Here is a 19,545-nt window from a genome sequence, read left to right as displayed (position 1 = left end):
AGCTAAATCATGAGACAGGAACAAGTTCCTGTTTTAGAGTTGGGCCAAGAATGGGGTAACCAGCAGAGTGACAAGAACAAGTTTGGTTTGAGGGATCATAAGGAACAGGTGTGATTTGGGGTGTGTGTAGAGATGTTCGTTACTTCTTATTCCCATCAGAGACATTGTATAATGAACACTTCACCTTGGCATCTGTGATAATTAGCAGCTTGACTTCACGTAGCTTTCCCTTGCAGTCTCATTATTTCAGGCAGCTCTTCCCTGCAGGCCTTTTCACACCCTGCCTCCTCCCCTGGTCTGTTTAGTGGTTCACGTTCCCTCGTTTCTCCCCCATCAGATTCATTATTCCCAGATTGAGACAGTGAGATCTCTCATCTGCTGGTTCACTCCCCAAATGCCCACCACGGCTGAGCCTAGGCCTGGCCAGAGCCAGGAGCTAGGAACTCAATCCAGGTCACCACGTAGGTGACAGGAATCCACGTAGGTGACCATCACCTGCTGCCTGCCAAGGGTGCATGTTAGTAAGAAGCTCGTTTGGAAGCTGGGCTATGGACCCAGGTACTGCAACATAGGTGGGAGTGTCCAGGCTGTGTCTCAACCCTGACTCTTGATGGCCCACCCCAGACCTTCTTCATGATACTTAGGCTTACTCTTCCATCCACAGTCCCTTTCTTGCCTTCTTTTTTTGCAGAACACAATGATTTGAGTTTTCTTATTGTGTATACCCTTCTCCCACCAAACGTCTATTTCCCTCTAAGGCATCTCTGTTGCTTAGAACAGTCCCTGGTGCGAACAAGGCTCAAAGTGTTGACTGAAGGAATGTGTGCATGACAGGCCATGAGTCAGGAGTTGAGGATACAACGTGGAGCAGATGAGATGCCCTACCCTCATGGGGTTTGTTGTCTCCCTCTCTAGGGAGACAGAAATCAGTGCAGGCAAGCGTGGGGAGAGCTATGTGGAAGGAAAGAACAAGGGTAGCAGACCTGGCCCAGAGCAGTCAGTGCAGGCCTCTCTGGAAACAGGAGTTTTGCACCAGGAAATGAAAGCTTTGTGACAGTGGCAGGGAGTGCTCTAGAAAGATGGAGCACCTTTTCCCAAAGCTCAGCAGCAGGAGGGCATGAGGCTGACCCATTCTGAGAGTAGAAGGCAGCAGGGCGTTCAGCTGCAGTGCTGGGAGCTGAGGGCACACAGGGACTCACCAGTAGGGCCTTCAGGCCAAGGTACAGATTTTGCTCCTAGTGAACTTCCTAAAAAATGGTACCAGTTCACTGCCACACAGTAACATGTTGGGCCCTAACTCCAAAAATATTGTATATTGTAGTGGAATGAGAAGGCCATGCGAAGGTGGCCACTGGCAAGCGAGCGTCAGTTAGTCAGGAATGGCTTTGAAACTGCCTGGCGACAGGCTGTGATTGGATGGCTCTGGAAACTGCCTGGCGACAGGCTGTGATTGGATGGATTTGAAACTGGCGACAGGCTGTGATTGGATGGCTCTGGAAACTGCCTGGCAACAAGCTGTGATTGGTTGGGGTATGGACCGCCCCTTGACCAGATTGGCTGGTCTTGGCTATATAAGTGTTGTATCAACTGTAATAAACGAGTCTGCAGGCTGCTCGCCTCAAGCCTGCTCTCACCGGACTCCCGGGGTCTGTGTGTTGACTCCGCGCCTCTTGCCCCCACCACGCTGCTCTTCTCAGAAACGAACCCACTGCTACATTGTTGAGAAATCAACTGCAACAGTATATTATAGTGTATATAATAAATAGAGGAGTCTATAGGATACCCAGCGTGGAATGACAGTGGAATCCACTCATGGTGGCTTACGGATGGTTGCCTCATAGCAAGTTCAAGAGGTCAAACCATAGCTCCGACTAAGTGACTATATATATAGCAAAGAGTTCATATTAGCATGACACATTAGCAAGTCACAGTACTGTTGTGTCTTTGTTTTTAATAATACTCTTTATTTGCTGAAGTTTGAAAGTATTTTTAAGTGCTTTTCAATTCAGAAAGTTAAAACCCTTAAAAACATACAAGATGACGGCTTTTATTGCTAGGTTCATCTGAAAGGTCAAGTTTTGTAGACGCGTGGGTAAACGATTGAGCAGCAGTTAGGCAGAGTTAGGAGCAAGCATGTTTGGAGACCCATAGGTCGGCCTTTGAGTGCTAGGGCTCATCAAGGCCGTCCCAGCCTAGGATTCCTCCTGGGTGGAACGAAGCTACAGGAGTCTGTGGCACGTGGATCTGTAGCAAGACAGCACGTGTCCACTGACAGAGGCCCCCTTCACCTAGCTTCTTCACAGAGTGCTGCAGGCCTGCCAAGATCCTCTGAGGACGGGTGTCCCACTTACTAGTACAGCGCTTGGCAGAGGCCTGGCACCTAACTGAATGATACCTCTTACCTGCACAATAAAAGACAAACTTCTTTGTCTCACTGGTTTTTGTTCACAGTTAATGGCTTTTTATTTAGCTGCATGCGTTCCAGAAGGAAGAAGAAATACACTTATTTTAGATCCCAAAGACTTTTCAGAATTACTTACAATTACTTACTGTTTATAAATGCATGTATCTACTTAAAGCTGCTAATCTAATAATTCAGGATGCAGAGCGGAACCAAAGATGTTTGTCTCAAGTTTCATCTCATTATTTTTGTCCTGATTTCAATTTTTTGGCTGAAGCTTATGTTATATGTGATATACTGTTCATGAACCATCTTTTCTGATTAGTGTAGGAATTCATCTGCCATTTGAACACTTACCAAATAATTTTTTCAAGATTTATTTATTTATTTGAAAGGCAGAGTTATAGAAAGGTAGAGAGTGAAAGAGGTCTTCCGTCCACTGGTTCACTCCCCAGATGGCCGCAACGGCTGGACCTGCACTGATCTGAAGTCAGGAGCCAGGAGCTTCTTCCAGGTCTCCCAAGCGGGTGCAGGGGTCCAAGGACTTGTGCTATCTTCTACTGCTTTCCCAGGAGAATTAGCAGGGAGCTGGAATGGAAGTGGAGAAGCTGGGACTGGAACCTGCGCGCATATGGGATGCCGGCACTGCAGGCAGCAGCTTACCCGCTATGCCACAGTGCCGGCCCCAAGTAGTTTATTTTTTAATGAGCCATCAAATAGGATGTGGCTTGGGGTTTCCCAGTAGTGGGAAGAGATGTGTGCTAATCTGTCTGGACTATCCTTGTCCTTAGTGAACAGCAGCATTTGTTTCTGAGCAGGGTGTAGACTGTGGTATCAAATAGGCTAAGCTGTCTCATCCTTGACTTTTAGAAGATAATGGGACCTTGGACTTAACCTGTGTCAACTCAGAGATAAGCAAACTGCATGCTTAGGGCTGGGGCTAGCAGGGAGGTTTTCACTTTGTTGCTGTTGTTAAATAAAGGAGGACAAATGTACAATTTAAATACCTGTATAAATTGAAGAGAATAGAATAAGGACCTGTGATCTGGTTTCTTATATCCATGGAACTCTTTAAAAGAGAAAGTGAGCCAGAAACTACCTTGACTGAGCAGTCCCACAGTTGGCTGGGGGGCGTTGAGAATTTTTTACTTTGGTCATTTTTTTTTTTTTTTCCCTTCTCCATAGCTCTGTGTTTTGCTGTTCTTTCAGCTGTTTTCAAGATGTGTTTTCTTCTTTTACCTTGCATTTCCAATTTCCTGATTTCAGCATGAGGGAAGGGTAAGCCTGGTTAGGTGCTAAGCATTGTCTGCATGGTAGAGTCAAAGCACCAAGTCACCAGCATGGTGGGAGCTGCTCTGTGCCTCTGAGGCTGTAGTTGAGGGCTGGAGTAAGAAGCCCAGGCTTAAAATCCCATGCCATGCCCTGGGGAGGGCATTGGAAAAGCGGAATGATAGCTTAAGCACTTGAGTTCAGCTGAGGATTTGGGTTCCTTATTTGTTGTTTTAACTAAGTAATTATTTTCTTTTGTTTTTAAATTATGAAGATTAATCTTTGTTTCTTACTTGTGGTTTAAGAAAATGAATTCTTATAAATTCCTATATAATCTGTGGTTCTGTATAGGCATTTAATTATCACTAAGTAGAAGGCTTTCCCAGCCCTCATGGGTGAGTGTGTGTGTGTGTGTGTGTGTGAGTGAAAATGACAGAAAAATACAGTGCTGAGCAGGGAGCATGTTGTGGAGCCACCCCGGCCGGCACTGGACGCTGCAGGCGGCTATGTGGTATTACTCAGATGTTCTACAGTCTTCATTGCAACGTGCTGGGTGAAACTGTGCCGTGGTTTGGAAATGACCCCAACTCTTCCCTTTCCTTGGAGATGGACTGTCCTCCTCCCTCTGCTGTGTGAGTCCCCTCTGCAGAGGCTTGAGATGAACGCACTGCGTTCCATTAGGAACTGCCGGTGTGCTGGAATGGTTCTGAATGGAACATTGCCACCTCTGGCTTTTGCATTTTGTTGGGATGTTTTTGTCAGAACAGCAATTCAGGACACCCACTGAAAGAGCACTTCTGAGGAGTATGTTCACCAAGTTGAGCTCTCATGCTTTTGTTTTGCATACTTCAACTCAGAGCTACGAAGCCCATTTCTTCAGAGACCAGAGAGAGCATTGAGGATATTTAACCATTTTCTTGTCTGCAAGCAGAAATTCAATGCCAAAGTTATTATTCCTCCAAGATCAGAAAAATATATACAGACCTCCCCGCCGTATGAGAAATAGACTGATTTATTTGATGCAGGGGTGTTTTTTTTTAACCTTTCGGTTGTTTTTTTTTCCTTATTAAAAAATTCTCTAATTTGTTACATTCTGCCCTGATACTTGTATATTATAGTTTTTATTACAAATAAAAATGTTTTTCAGGTCCTTGTGGATATTGACAGTGTTTGACTAAGTATTAGAGCTTCATATTTATGCATTTAAAATAACAAATATAGTGATGAGATGAGGATAAGAGTTGTTTTCATAAATTTGATACCTGTTTGTTATCAGTCTTACATGATGGGTAGAGTTTAGGGTTTAAAAAATTTATCCATCAAATATGCTTCCACCTGAAAATGAATTGGTGATTAAACTGATTTATCATTTGCAATAACATTTTAAAGTAATCTATTTATAGACAAAGAAAAGCATTACACTAATGATGAGTACGTTACATTTATTAGTAAGGCCCTTTCTCCGTATCTCCACCTCCGGTGCAGTAACTTCACAATGCACTTCTTGTCCCTATGTGGACCAGCAGGGCCAGCTTCAGTAGGCAGTGTCCTGAGGCTGCATAGAGAGCCAATCAGGAAGGTCTAAGCAACAGGTTCACACATTGTTACATCTTTTCTTTAGCAGCTTTCAAACAAGCTGCGTACCTAAGCCAGATGCATCTGTCTACTGAAGCCTTGCAGAAGAGAGTCCCTTCTCATTGGAAAGGGATCTCTTTCTTGAGAGGTCCGTCTGCGTGGGCAAAGTCGCCACAGTTGTTTATTTCACAGAATAATGTTTCTCAATTTTCTGAATAATTTTATTGATTTACAATTTAGCGTCTTTGGAAATCTTGTCTTTGCAAAAAAGATTTTCTTGATCTTCTGTATTCTCAGAATAGTTTTCTTTTTAATCTCAAATGAGTTTAATTCTAAGAATAATTTTTAAATTCTGTCAGTGTTGGAAATGATCAGCTTGAGATGTTGATTTGAATACATTCAGAAATGATACAAGGATTTCCATTGAACTTGTGATAATCCTGTTAACTTTATGCCTGTGGTTATAAATAAAATGATTGAGGGGATTATGGTTCTGCCAAGGCTAGAATTTCTGATTTTAATTTTATTTTCATTTATTTGAAAGGCAGAGACAGACAGAGCAGACAGAAAGAGTTCTTCCATCTGCTGGTTCACTCCCCAAATGCCCACAAAACAGCCACAGCTGGGCCAGGCAGAAGCAAGGAGCTGGGAAGACAATCCAGGTCTCCCACATGAGTGACGGAGACCCAACTGCCTGATCATCACCACCTGCTGCTCCCAGGGTGTGCATTAGAATTGAGAACGAGCTGGGACTTGGACCTAGGTGCTTCAGTATGGGATGTGGGTGTCCCAAGTGGCATCTTAAACACTGCAGCAAATGCCTGCTCCCAAAGACTAGAATTTTAGAGGTAAAACTGTAAACAGCAAATTTACTAAATAAAATACTGGAAAAATTCCTTCTCAAAGAAAAGGTGTCTAAGTGTTTGCTGGCCTTGAGTTGATCCTTTTGAGCATAAGATTAACAGTAATATATGTGAAGGGATTGTTCCTCATAACCTTCCTCTGTAACTTTCAAAAACTTTGCTGTGCCAGCGTCAGTCTTTGAAGCGTTTGCTTTAAATAAGGTCCTCCTAGTTACCACAGAATAGTACATCGCCATGGAAATACGAGCCTGTGTTCCCACACACTCCATTTTCAGGTCATCTGATCAGATAACTATGATAGCAAAAAAATTTTCACTATGTTCTGAGTCTAGGAACACTGGGTTAATTTGTTGTTGTTGTTTGCCTGTTATTTATTTATTAAAAAATAAACACATGCTTGTTGCAGAAAATTTGGAAAGCACACACAGAGTAAACACTGCCACCCAGAAATAATTATGTTAGCATTTCGATCTATGTTTTCTTCCAGTATCTTGCCTTATTATTTTATGTGCTATAAATAGAACTTAAGAGTTCTGTTGTTTCTAATTAAAAGAAATTTTCTCAAGTTGTTTAAACATTTTTTTATTGACAGCCATAATTTACTCAACAGTATGCTTTTTGTAGGATTTTTACATTGTTTTTATTGTAATAAGTAATATTCTCAAACCTCTGCACACAAGGATTTTGTGTGAAAGAAAGAGCTCCAATTGGAAAACTGCAGGTTTCTGGAATTTCAGTTGGTGCCTATTCACAGTGTGAATGCAGTGAGAATTAGTTTTTTGTTTTTTTTTTTTTTAAGTTAAAAACCACAGTTCCTCATATTTTATCAGATCACCTTCTAAAAAGATAGAATCAGTTATAATATGGGCAACACTAAGTGTTTATCTTTTCGAAACTGTTCTTATCAGCACTCAAGATTACTACTGAGAAAATACTTTTTTTTGCAGTTGGACTTCATGTATTTTCTTATCGATGAATAGACAACATTCTGCTACATTTGCTTTATTTCACCCTCTGTCTACACCCCCGCACACACATCTCCATATTCCTATGCACAAATCTATAATGTATGTTTATGTAACCATGTATAGCTGTATTTTTCTTTTGCAAAGCCATTTGAGAATCAGTTGCAGACATAATAGTTCAGTTATATACTTCAGTACATTTCTCTTAGGAACAAAGGAATTTTTCTTATATAATCCTAATTTTTTTATCACACTCAGGAAATTTAATATTGATGTTATTTTGTTATGATCTAATGTTCAAACTGTAATAAAATTTCCCAAACATTCCAGTACTATCCCTTACAATGTTCTTTTTACCCTAACACCCAATCACAGTTGTGTATTGCATTTAGTCATCATAGGTCTTTAGTCTCCTTTAACTAGAAAAGTTCCCCTGCTGGTTTTTGTTTTTCATAAGATGGACATTTTTTTGGAAGAGCTGAGACCAGTTGTTCTGTGATATCGTTCAATTTGGGTTTGTCTGGATCGTCTCATGGTAAGGTTCAGGTTAAACAACTCTGACAGCAGTACTACATGGGTGACGCGCTCTTTTCAGCACCTTGTACCAAGAGGCATGTGCTGTCCGTTTGTTCCATTGTTGCTCATGTGTTGTTTGATCGTTAATCAAGTGATGGCCTCAGATTTCTCCACTGTGGCTTTACTCCTTTGTGATGAATATGCACTATACGGGTGATACTGTGTTCCTCAGTGATGTTCAACAACAGCATTGGCATCCATCGATGTTTTTTTTACAAAATGGATTGCTTGTGAATTTGCATGGCCTCCCTGGCAAGGAGGCCCTTCGTTTCAATTCATGTGTTGTCAAAGTGGACATTAAAATTATTTCCAAAAGTTTTATCAGTCGTTACTTTATGCAGTGTATGCTTTTCTTACTGATTTGTAATTACATCCATGCTATGATTATTATTCATTTCTAACATGTTGTGAGCTGTTAGCTATCTTAGTACAGTCTGGTTTGCTGCATAGCTTTATATGTTTCTGTAGTAACAACTATCAATTTATTCTTCTGTAGTTTCTGACTTTGGTATCTTGTTTAGAAGCATTCAGTGTTTAATGCATTAGGAAATAATTTTTTTTAAGATTTATTTATTTCTATTTGAAAAGCAGAGTTACAGAGAGGCAGAGGCGGGGGGGGGGGGGGGGGGAGAGAGAGAGAGCGCTTCCAACCTCTGGTTCACTCCCTAAAGTGGCTGCAACGGGCAGAGGTGAGCCAGTCTGAAGCCAGGAGCTTCTTCTGGGTCTCCCACATGGGTGCAGGGGCCCAAGGACTTGGGCCATCTTTTGCTGTTTTCCCAGATCACAGGAGAGAGCTGGATTGGAAGTGGAGCAGCCGGGTCTCAAACTGGCGCTCACATGGGATGCTGGCACTGCAGGCAGCAGCTTTACCTGCTACGCCACAACACTGGCTCCAGGAAATAATTTTTTTCAAATGCCAATTTATCTTGAAGAAGGACTGCCAAATTTCTCTTTAAATAACTGGATCCTAAATACTGTATGGAATATACTAAAAACTGATTTGTTGTTTATCAGAATTTCAGCTTTAAGTGGGCACACTGTAGTTCGGTAACTTTCCCAATAAGGCTTTCCCTTCCTGTTTTTAAAATTGTAGCCTTCATTTCCCCACTCCCTGCTTTTGCTTTCCTGCATAGCACCTTGTATTTTTGTTTTATTTTACTTGAGAGGCAGAGAGAGAGAGACAACAAGAAAGAGAGCTCTCATCTGCTGGTTTACTCTCTAAATGTCTGTGTTGGCTGGGGCTGGCCTGAAGCTGGGAGCCAGAAACTCAATCCAGGTTTCCCACATGGGTAGCAGAAACCCAACTACTTGAGGCATCACCACTGCCTCCTAGGGTTCACATTAGCAGGAAGTGGGAGTCAGGAGCCAGTGCTGGTTGTGGAACCCAGGTACTCTGAGCTGGGATGCAGGCATCTTACCTGCGAGGCTAGACAGCCACCCCAGTATACCAAGTGTGTCTTACTGCTGGAATCTAAACTTCATGAAATCAAAAGCCTGTGCATCCTATGTGTATTGCCTGGTGAAATAGCTCAATGTGGACACACCTGTATAACCACCAGCCAGAGGATGAAGATTTGTAGTTCAGGTGTGATCTCAATGCCTAAAATAGTAGGCACACAGTAGTACGTAATCAGTGAATATTTGTGGAATGAATCAATGGTGTAACCTGTGAGACAGGCATCCAAATTACTTTTTTAACGAGAAACTAACCAGAGAACTTGCTGATTATGTGTAGTTTGATTTTTATCCCCTGGAAAGCCTAATTATAATGAATATGAATAACATAATTCATTTAGCTATTGAACCACTGTTCAATACTACTGTTGAACATTTATGTTTGTGGCTCTAAAAGAGTTTTAATTTTGAACATCCTGGTGCATTAAAAATTAGCCCTCATTTCAGATGGTTTCCTAGGTGGGGATTCCTAGTCAGAGGATGTGACCCTCACTGAGCCTCTCCTCATTTGAACAAAGCATTTGCTGACGGGCTGTAGACCTGACCGCCGAAGCGGCCCAATGGCAAGATTATTGTTCTCTGCTCTGGGAACCTTTCACTGGCTGTGCTTATCAGAGAGGTGGTCAGAACCCAGTGTCTGCCTTGGCATAATGCAGTGTGATGTGAATGAAGCATCCTGTATTTGTATTCTAGTTTTCCTTAGACACACTGCAAAGTCTTTGGGCAAGCTATTTGACAGATCCTCACTTTCTCCCCTCTGAAGGGAAGGTAACAGAACCCATGGCATTGGCAGTACGTGCTACGTGTGATGTGCCCCAGAGCATGTGGCCCACTGCTGCTCAGAGCTTGATCAGTCAGTGGTCCAGACCATTTAAGTAGATTAGCTGCCTGATGCAAGGGAACCTTGGCCAAGAAATGCTCGGCAGGCGATTGGGGGTCCGGAAGTGAGTTTACAGAGCAGGACCCCACCTTCCTATGTGTCCCCCGGTCCATAATCCCTTTCTGAAGGGAGATGCATTGGTACTGTGAGAGCCTTCCTTCTCCACTGAGGCTGCCCTCCTCTCTCTGGCTTGTGCACAGTGCATCCTGTCTACATCTTTTGCTAACGTAACATCGATATTGTATTACCGTTTTCTCGCACCAGTCAGCTCCTGCCAGGATTGCTTCTGACCACAAAGAATTCCTCCCAGCCCCAGCAGTGTCATGTCTGAATCTAGGTGTGATATGACTCATGTCAGCCACTCTGCATGGACCTTACATTCAGCCTTGCTGCCAGGAGGGGAAGGCAGGGGTCCCTTCCCCCTCCCACGTTCTCCCCCGCACCAGAAAGCAGAATCCATCACGCATGCAGCTCATGTCTGCTAACTGTCTCTGTGGGAGGAGCTGATTCTGAGACTTCTCCGAAGGACCGCCGCCACTGAGGGAGGGCAGATAGGAACACTGAAGGGCAGGGGGAGGAGGGGCGGAGAGCACGAGCTGGAATTTCTCTGCATTCTTTTATTTAAATCATCTTCACAAATTTAAAAAATTCTACTCTATAATCCATCTTATTTCAATATTAAAATGTTTTAAATTACCAGATTAATTATTTAACATTTCTTCTCTGATCGCCAGTAAAATCTGTGCCTCACAAATTAAAGCCACGGCTTTGCTCTTAGAGTAACTGTAAGTATGGGGCCGCCGGGAAACAGAAGTAACCGTGTGTGGAATTCTCTCCTGGTGATGTAGAATGCAGAAACACGTACCTTGTCTTCACAGACCAGCCTGGGTATGTGCGACCAGAGGACAGGCACAGAGGCATCGACTGTGTGCTCTCTAGGCCCCAGAGTTGAGTCATAAAATATTTAAACTTAGAGTAAAACTTACTTGCTTTGGTTTTTTTGTTTGTTTGTTTGTTTTGGTAATACAACTGGTTTTGCTTGTCACTCAGTGAAAATATGGATCCCAGTGAGCTGGAGATGAAATGGGAGGTGTGGCTCTGCCTCGCCCTCCTGGGTGTCCCTTCTCACACACCTCCTGCAGCAAGCCCCCTGCCACTTCTAAAGCGGATGTGTGTGCGTGCTGCGTGTGTTTGATAACGGGTTGCTCATCTTCTCCCTCCAGTGTGTGGGAGAAGAGACAGCTGGGCATCCTGGCTCTGGTGGACTCCGTGAGAGATGCTTGTTATCCGTCAGTGTGGCACCCCCAAAAAGAATTTCCAAGGCTAATTTTGCCAACCCCTTTCCCCTGTGTCCTTCTGCTCATACAATGCATAGTCAAATCTTTGTTTGAAAGGTAGAGTTTGAGAGGGAGAATCGGCGAGAGGCAAGCTCTTCAATCCACTGGTTACTCCCCAAATGCCCCTAACAGCTAGGGCTGCACCAGACTAAAGCCGGGAGCCTGGAACTCCAGCCAGGTTTCCCACATGGGTGGTGGGGCCCAAACACGTCAGTTGTCTTCGGCTGCTTTCCCAGGTGCATCAGCGGAAAGCTAGATTGGAAGTAGAGCAACCGGGACTAAACCCGGTGCTCAGATGACGCCAGCATTGCAAGAGGCAGCTTAACTCGCTGCACTACGACACTGGCCTGCGTTCAAGTCGTTTTCAATCCTGGTGCTGTCAAACTTTTTTTTTTTTCCTTCTTCAAATAATTCAAACAGTGTTTAAGGCTTCTAGAGAGTGCACTGTGGGATCTACTTTTGCTCCGTGGGGAATCAGCGGTGTACTAGAGCTGCCCTCTGGCTTGAGTTGGTGGATGGAACACACCCAGTTGGCGTGGTGACTTTCAGGCTGTGTTCATCCAGCTGCGTCCTGATGCATTTCTGGATAGTGTATTTGTGAGGAGAGATGTACAAAGGGAAAAGGGCTGCAGGATCTGGGGACAGATGACTCAGCATCCCACAAGCCGCCTGCCCAGGGTGCTTGACCAAGACCGCTTTAGTGAAATGTGGCGATGGTGGCGGCTGCCTGTAACCCTAGAGGTGGTGGAACGCTCTGCCTGCTTTACCAGAAGGCCCCCTGTCAGCTGTTGGTGGCTACGTCGGGGCAGAGCAGGAGATACACTTGGCTCTGCACGCTGGCTGTTTATTCTCCATGCCCCTGCCTGCATTTTACCATTTGCTGTTACCCTTTTAGTCTCGTGTGTGTTACTTCAAGGTAGAAACTGGACAGTGGGCTCTCACACCAGTCCTGAGGAGACTTAGTTCCTCAATTAGAATTATAGTATTCAAAATTATTTCATCTGCAATTCAGACTGTGGACTATTTCGCTGACTATATTATAGCCGAAGAGTCTATAGGCATGCATGAGGGTACTTCAAAAAGTCCATGGAAAATGGAATTGTAAGTTTATTTCAGTACAAAATGTTTTGAAATCCATGCAGTTTTCTCATAATAAGCATTTCTGTGAACCTTTTGAGGATCCCTAGTGTGCATGGATTTCAAAGTTTTTATTTTTTTTATTTTTTTATTTTTTTTTTGCACCAACATAAACTTTGTAGTCTCATTTTCTATGAACCTTTTGGAGCAGTTCTTGGATCTCCTTGTACCTCCTGCCGCCACTTTGGTTTTGAAAGGATTGTATGTGGCCTTAGAAACAGGGGCTTTTCCCTCTTCCTTTAGAGGCTCCTAACTGCCCTGACACTACAGAACACACAACATGCTGTCTGTGAGCCCCCTGGAAAACTGGTCTGTGGGACTGAACCGCAGCTGGGAAGCTGCTATTAAGAGGTGCATTTTTCTACATCAGACTCACAACATATTATGCAAAGGCATTGTAAGTAAATTCATTCATTAAACATGTTGTTAAATTAGATATATTAACATTTAGAGGTATTAGTCATGGGATCTCAGAATTAAAATTTAAGGAATGCTAATATTTTTTCTAGGGAAAAAATGTAGAGAGTTTTTTGAAAATCCTCATTAATTTCTCATTAAGGAGAAAGCATTGTTTTCTGCTGTGTAGATATGTGGCTTTCAGAAGTTGTTTTTCAGGGTCCTAATTTGTGATAAGTATTTTGACATTGTAGGAAACCCTTGGGTCATTGGGAATTTTAAGATGCAATGTTATAAAATATTCAAAACTTCTTTGAAGTGTAGCAATATCACACTTAACCACTCCCTTAATTTTTTCATGTAAGTATTAGGCTTCACTCTATCTAACCAGTTGATTTTACGTTGAATGTTCAAATAGACAAAAACGTGTACATTAGTTTCTCTGTAGGAGCAGAAAGCAAAATGAATGCTTGGAACAATTAGAGATAAACAACTTGAGGCAGGAAAGCTGAGCCATGCCAGTAACACTTTTTAAAAAAATCTTATTTTCCTGCTGACAGAGAATTTCACAGATTCTTTTAATGTGCAGGAGTGGTGAAGAACTTGTTACTTCTCTGGATTTGGGGAGTTGGCACCTTCGAAAAGCACTTACACGCCAGATTCTGGTGCAGGATCTCTCTCCCTCCCCATCCCCTTCTCTGTGCCGCCTTTCTTGCCTTCTCTCCTTCCGGGGTTTGCATGTGGTGAACTCAAGTGTCACTCAGTTGCGTCATCTTGATGGCAGCTTTACCTGAATGCCGCCGTTAGTCTGCTGTGGTCAGAGGGCCTTGTAGAACAGGACAGCAAGAATAAGCAAGGAAGAGAGCATAAGGAGATGGAGTAGTCTTCCACATATCGTGATGCACCCAGGGAAGTTATCTGGTCATTTACAGGGAGAGAAGGAAGGGGGTGAATATTTGATGGAATATTTGATGCTATTTGGGATGCCCACAGCCTGTATCAGAGTACCTTGGTTTGAGTCCCTGCTCTACTTACAATCTAGGCTCCTGCTAATGCATACTCTTGGAGGCATAAGTGATGCCTCAAGTACTTGAGTCCCTGATACCCACATGGGAGACCTGGGTTGAGTTCTAGCTCCTGGCTTCAGCCTGACTTAGCCCTGGCTGTGCAAGCATTTGGGGAGTGACCTAAGAGATGGAAGATGTCTCTTCTCTTTTCTCTCTTCTCTCTCTCTCTCTCTTTGTGTGTGTGTGTGTGTCTCTCTGCCTTTCAAATAAACATAAATAAATGAATCTTTAAGAATTAAAAATTGAGGCTGGTGCCACAGCTCACTAGGCTAATCCTCCGCCTGCAGCACCGGCACCCCGGGTTCTAGTCCCGGTCGGGGCGCCGGATTCTGTCCCGGTTGCTTCTCTTCCAGTCCAGCTCTCTGCTGTGGCCCGGGAGTGCAGTGGAGGATGACCCAAGTCCTTGGGCCCTGCACCCGCTGGGAGACCAGGAGAGGCACCTGGCTCCTGGCTTCGGATCGGCGCAGTGCGCTGGCTGCAGCGCGCCACCAGAGCGGCCATTGGAGGGTGAACCAACGGCAAAGGAAGACCTCTCTGTCTCTCTCTCTCTCTCTCACTGTCCACTCTGCCTGTCAAAAAAAAAAAAAAAAAAAAGAATTTAAAATTGAATGAAGGTGAAATTCCAAATTTGTAAAAATAAATAAAATAATAAAAGGAGAAAGCACAATACAGGTATAAAAGCACTACAGTGTGTTAAGTGCTAAGAAGGGTGGGACTTTAAAATCAAAACAATTATTAATTCAGTTTTGTGCCACCATTATGCTGTGTTTGGTAATCCTTAAGGTTTAAATGGGTAGTATACAGAATGTACCCATCAAATATTGTTACTGGGTGTACCGTCTCATTAAAAGCAAAGAGTAAAACTGATATGAAAAATAATACCAGTGTCTTCATTCTATGTTTACTTCCTCTTTGGAGAAGTATGACTCTATGAATGTCATTGTCCCAAGACAACCTGTTGTAGTGGGAAGAGATTTCTTTGCTTTTCTATCAAACCATTCCTGCTCCACCAAGGATAGGAAGCGCAGGCTCAGTGCGGGAGAGGTCGCCGTGGAGGCTGCTGGCCTTGTCTTACAAGAGGTTGTGCCGGAGTTTTCCCAGCCCCCGTTGATGGTGACAGATCATGTGTGGGTGTCCTAGAGAGACTGGAGAGGTGGGTCTGGGCGCCTGGTGCAGAGTTCAGATTGTTCCTATCTGTAGAAGGGTTGTGGGGGAGGGAGAGGGCAGGGGGGGCACGATCAGAGAGAGGACTGTCTTTAGAGTGCAGCTTCCTGGTTCCATCAGGAGACCTTGAGTGCTTCCCGCTGGGAGCATGGCAAGGGACGGCTGAAGGGGACCGTGGGTCCTGTTCACAGTTCGTGTGGAATATTGGTGGCTCCTTCTGATGCCTGACACCCCCCAGGGCACTGCCTGCCGGAGAAGTACCTGTCATTTTCATTCTCTCTCAGTTCCCCGCTTTCCTCCTGGGTTTCACTTGGTTCATGAGTAAGCTGAGTCATGAGGTATAAGTAAATTCTCTTATCAGATGAAAACCACTTTAAACATCCACAGAGTCATTTAATGAAAGTATCAATATTGCAGTACAGCCTCCCTCTCTGGTTAGCCTGTAAGCTCCTGGGCGACCGCAGCCTTCGCATCTTCAAACACGTGCTGCTCCGTCAGGCTTTTTGCTTGTATAGTTGAGGGAAGTGGGGGAAAGCTGTCACACTGAAGCTTTCTCACAATAGCATCAATACTCTGGCACTGGACGCTTCGTAAGCAGCTCAACAAGTTGCCATGGTTAAAGGGTCTGAAAGTGCCGCCTTGGTGTGGGGAGCATGTTTCCAACGGGTGTGCTTTTTGTACTGGGCTCGCGAGGATCTGTCGTGAGAACTGTCCAGATTAAAGGACCCTGCTTCCATCTGACTGTAGCCCCCGCCATGACCTCCAGCCAGCAGTTCAGTTACACGCAGGCTCTGAATAGGTTGTGTCCTGAAAGTGCTTTTGTTGATTAACCTTTTGGAATACAAAGCGCATTGTCCCACAGAAACGCTGTTTGAATGGTGGGTGTCAGTGAGCTGCGGTGTGTTTCAGACCTTGGGTCAGAGCCTGTCAGTGGGTCAGGAAACCAATGCTGGCTGATACCTACGTAAAGAGAAGAAGGGAGAAAGGAGCGGAGCCGAGGATATCAGCACTGGTTTCTTGTAGTAAAGGTGGGTATTGTGTGGCGATGCTGCTGCAACTTAAAACCTGTGCTATGCGCTGCCGGTGAAGCAGGAGCGGCCCTGGGGTGAGGAGAGTGATGTCAGCACAGGTTAAGTGCCAGCCATTCACTGCCGCCTCCCCTGTCGTGTCCAAACAGGGCTGCCTTGGCAAGGAGGGATTAGAGATGAAAGAAAATGTGTTAGGATCAATATGTGAGGATGTTACGGGATAATCTGTAGGATTAGAGGTAATACAGCACCTGGTACAGAGCAGCTTCTCTGTAAACCCTGATTGCTACCTGTTTGCACTCTTAGTGCGACGTGTTTATAAGCAGACCTTACCGATCACCTAGCTTAACTAAAACGTGCACTGGGTAGTTTGCTCTGCAGTGGCGTATTCAGTGTTCTTGACCTTGAGGATCTGTCATCTCACATGATCCAGATCTTTGATTTTACCTTCAGTGATTCGTGTATAGTGGAGACAGCAGTCTTCGTTTCCTTCCATGAAGTGTGAAGAACGTTGTAGTTTGCTTCAGTCTCCCAGCTGCCTGTTGAGTTCCTCAAAACTATTGAGTTGACAGTTGCGTCCCAACTGAAATTTTAAGTATGTTTCCTCTGCAGGAAGAAGGAAGTAGGGTGTGTGCGTGTGTGTGTGCACGTGTGTGTGCCAGCAACACCTCTGCTCTTTGTGCTGAGCTCCAGCTGCTGCTACTTCACTCCGCATGCAGTGCCTTCCCCCAGCCCCGCCCCGCCCCGCCCCGCCCCGCCTGGTCGGGAGCCTTTTCCGTCTGACTGCTGTGCCAGGTAGGTTAAGGTTGTTGTCACAAGCACGGCGTCAGAGACAGGGTTCAAATCACAGCTCTGCAGACTAGGAATTGTGGCCCTGGGCGGGTTCCTCAGCTTCTCTCAGCCTCTGTTTCCTGCTCTGTAAAAGTAGAGTTGCTCCCCCTCTCTCTCGGGTGGGTTGTTTGGAGGAGAAGAAGAGTGCGGGGCAGATTGGCAGCTCTGAACTGCAGGTCTCTGGCTGGCTCCTGAGCTCTGTGGCCTTTTCTGCCCTGCCTGCCCTCTTCGTCTCCAGCCCTGGGGCTCTCAGAAAGACCCCCCCCCCCCCTTCTACCCCCAGCCAGACAACACCCAACTTCCTGGTACAGCATGCTGTCCCAAGTTCCCAGACCTCCCTTCTGGGTCCCCACTCGTGTGCTCAGCTCTGCTCTCCTCTCAGAGCCCTTGTACAGTCCCTTCTCCCACGGCCACCCTTTGGCTCCTTTCCAGCATCATGGACTGCTGAATGCCTGCCAACTTTTCCAAAGGATTCCAAGATCCCGGTTTGCCGCTTCCCCAGATCTGCACTGTAGTCACGCCGTCACCACGGCCCCCACTCACTCTGACCCAGCTGGGTGTCTCTGCACCTCTGACCTGCTAAGGCCCTCAGTGGCCTCGTTGCCCTAACCCTACCAGTCATTTTGTCTTCTTGCCTGATAGCCTGTTCTGCCCTCTGCCGTCAAAGATCTTAGATCTCTAAAAGCTACTTCTTAATGCTTGTCTCCACTTTTCCGGGCCACAACTCCCAGGTTCCTGTGCCTGGCCACTCCAGCCATAGATTGATGAACTGCTGGTGTCCCTGGAGTGCAGCCAGGAGACTTCTCTTCCCCATCAACAAGTCTGTGCTCACTTAGAGATGGCTCAGTTCCTGTTCCTTCTGTGTGAACTCTGAGCCCCACCTTCGGTGTTCTCTACACTGTTGACTGTCCTGCCCTCAGGTCATGGGACTGACCCCGCCATGTTCTTAGAAAACTGTCCCCGTGTCCTAGGCTCTCGAGCACAGCTCCTGTTCTAGCAGGGTGGTCTGTGTGCTCTTTCCCCATCCCCATTGAGTACAGAACTGTGCCTCTCCAGTTCACTCTCATAGCCCCAGCTGCCTAGTTGTAAAACTAGCTTTGTGTATTCATGAAAGAATGGATAGATGGATAACTAAACAGGTGAAAATGAAGTCTGTCTGTGGTTATGATGGTTCTTGACTTACATGTAGTTAAGCCTTTAGTGAACAGAGCTATGGAGAAAAGCCATAAGCACTAGGACACAGAGTTGAGGTAAGAGCTGGGCAGGGCAAGATTGTCATGACAGGTCCTGTGTGGTTCACCAGCGAGTTTGGGACTTCTCTTGGAGCCTGTGTGGCATTTTACAGAAGAGAATGAACTAGAGTGGGTGAAACAGAAGGCTGTTGTTTTCTGGGCTGGCCTGCCCTTTTAAACCTATTTGGAACCTTGGAAATACTTGCATTTCACATGTTTCTGTTGGGTCCTCTGCTCCTGCATGGGACTTCAGATCCGAGGGGAAGTAACATCCCAGAACCTCATTGTGACTGCACACATTCATAGGGGCGCGCCGGATGTTCTTTGTGTTCTTTTGTCTTAAACTCCTTTTGTTTTTTTTAAGATTTATATGCTTATTTATTTGAAAGTCAGAATGACAGAGAAAGAAGGAGAGAGAAAGAGATCTATCCACTAGTTAGCTGCCAGAATGTCCACAACAGTTGAGGCTAGATGACGCCAAAGCCAGAGCCCAGAACTCCATCTGAGTCTCCCGCATGGGTGGCAGGGACCAACCACCACCATCTGCATTTCCAGGTGCATTTGGAAGCAGAATGGCCAGGTCTCCGACCAGCCTCTGATAGGACATGTGGGTCTTGCAAGCGGCAGCTTACTCCTTTCACCACCTTAACTCCTTTCTTGAAAGATTTTAAAGTTTGCCCTGGAGTGGGTGTGTAGCCTGCTGGTGAAGGTGTGTGTGTCCCACAGCAAACTGTCTGAGCCTGAGTCCAGCTCTGGCTCCTGACTGCAGCTTCTCGCTTGTGCAGACTCAGGGAGGGAGAAGGTGGTGGCAGTAGTAGTTGGGTTTCCGCCACCCACAGCGGGAGACCTGGATTGAGTTCCTGGCTCCCAGCCCTGGCCTGGCCCAGCCCAGGCTGTTACAGGCTCAACAAATAAGAGTTCATTCTTTCTGTCTCTTTGTCTCTTGAATAAATAAAATTTTTAAAAAAGAAGTTTTCTCTCCTGCAGAATGTATTGTAAGCCCTCCATTCCCCATCTGGTAAAACTGGAGAGGCAGTCTATCTGTTGTTAAACGAAACCTGCCTGCTCAAGATTGTATGGGATGTTCATACAAGACAACATTAGTGTCGTCCAGATGTGGGGTGCAAACACAGCATGACAGCATGACAGTGGCAGCCTTGGGCTGGTAGCTGCTGTGGGGAAGAAGAAGGCATCCTAAAAGATATCAGAAGCCGGCGCCGTGGCTCAACAGGCTAATCCTCCGCCTAGCGGCGCCGGCACACCGGGTTCTAGTCCCGGTCGGGGTGCCAGATTCTGTCCCGGTTGCCCCTCTTCCAGGCCAGCTCTCTGCTGTGGCCAGGGAGTGCAGTGGAGGATGACCCAAGTGCTT

At 45.4% G+C, this 19,545-nt stretch overlaps 1 protein-coding gene across 2 annotated transcripts in view; it reads left to right on the top strand.

Moving 5' to 3' along the window:
• The window catches only part of PARN (poly(A)-specific ribonuclease), a 166,655-nt gene that overhangs the window by 93,377 nt on the left and 53,733 nt on the right, over window positions 1–19,545 (top strand). The window contains exon 22 of one of the 2 annotated variants that reach the window (XM_062179669.1): window positions 5,790–7,964. The exons of the other annotated variant lie outside the window; for it this stretch is intronic. Coding sequence (XP_062035653.1) covers window positions 5,790–5,920 — 131 coding nt within the window. The 3' untranslated portion in view covers window positions 5,921–7,964. Of the gene's footprint in view, window positions 1–5,789; window positions 7,965–19,545 lie in introns of those variants that run through there. 2 annotated transcript variants of the gene reach the window in all.

The sequence above is a fragment of the Lepus europaeus genome, chromosome 21 (genome assembly GCF_033115175.1).
Source record: "Lepus europaeus isolate LE1 chromosome 21, mLepTim1.pri, whole genome shotgun sequence".
NCBI lineage: Eukaryota > Metazoa > Chordata > Mammalia > Lagomorpha > Leporidae > Lepus > Lepus europaeus.
This window is presented reverse-complemented; position numbering and strand designations above follow the sequence as displayed.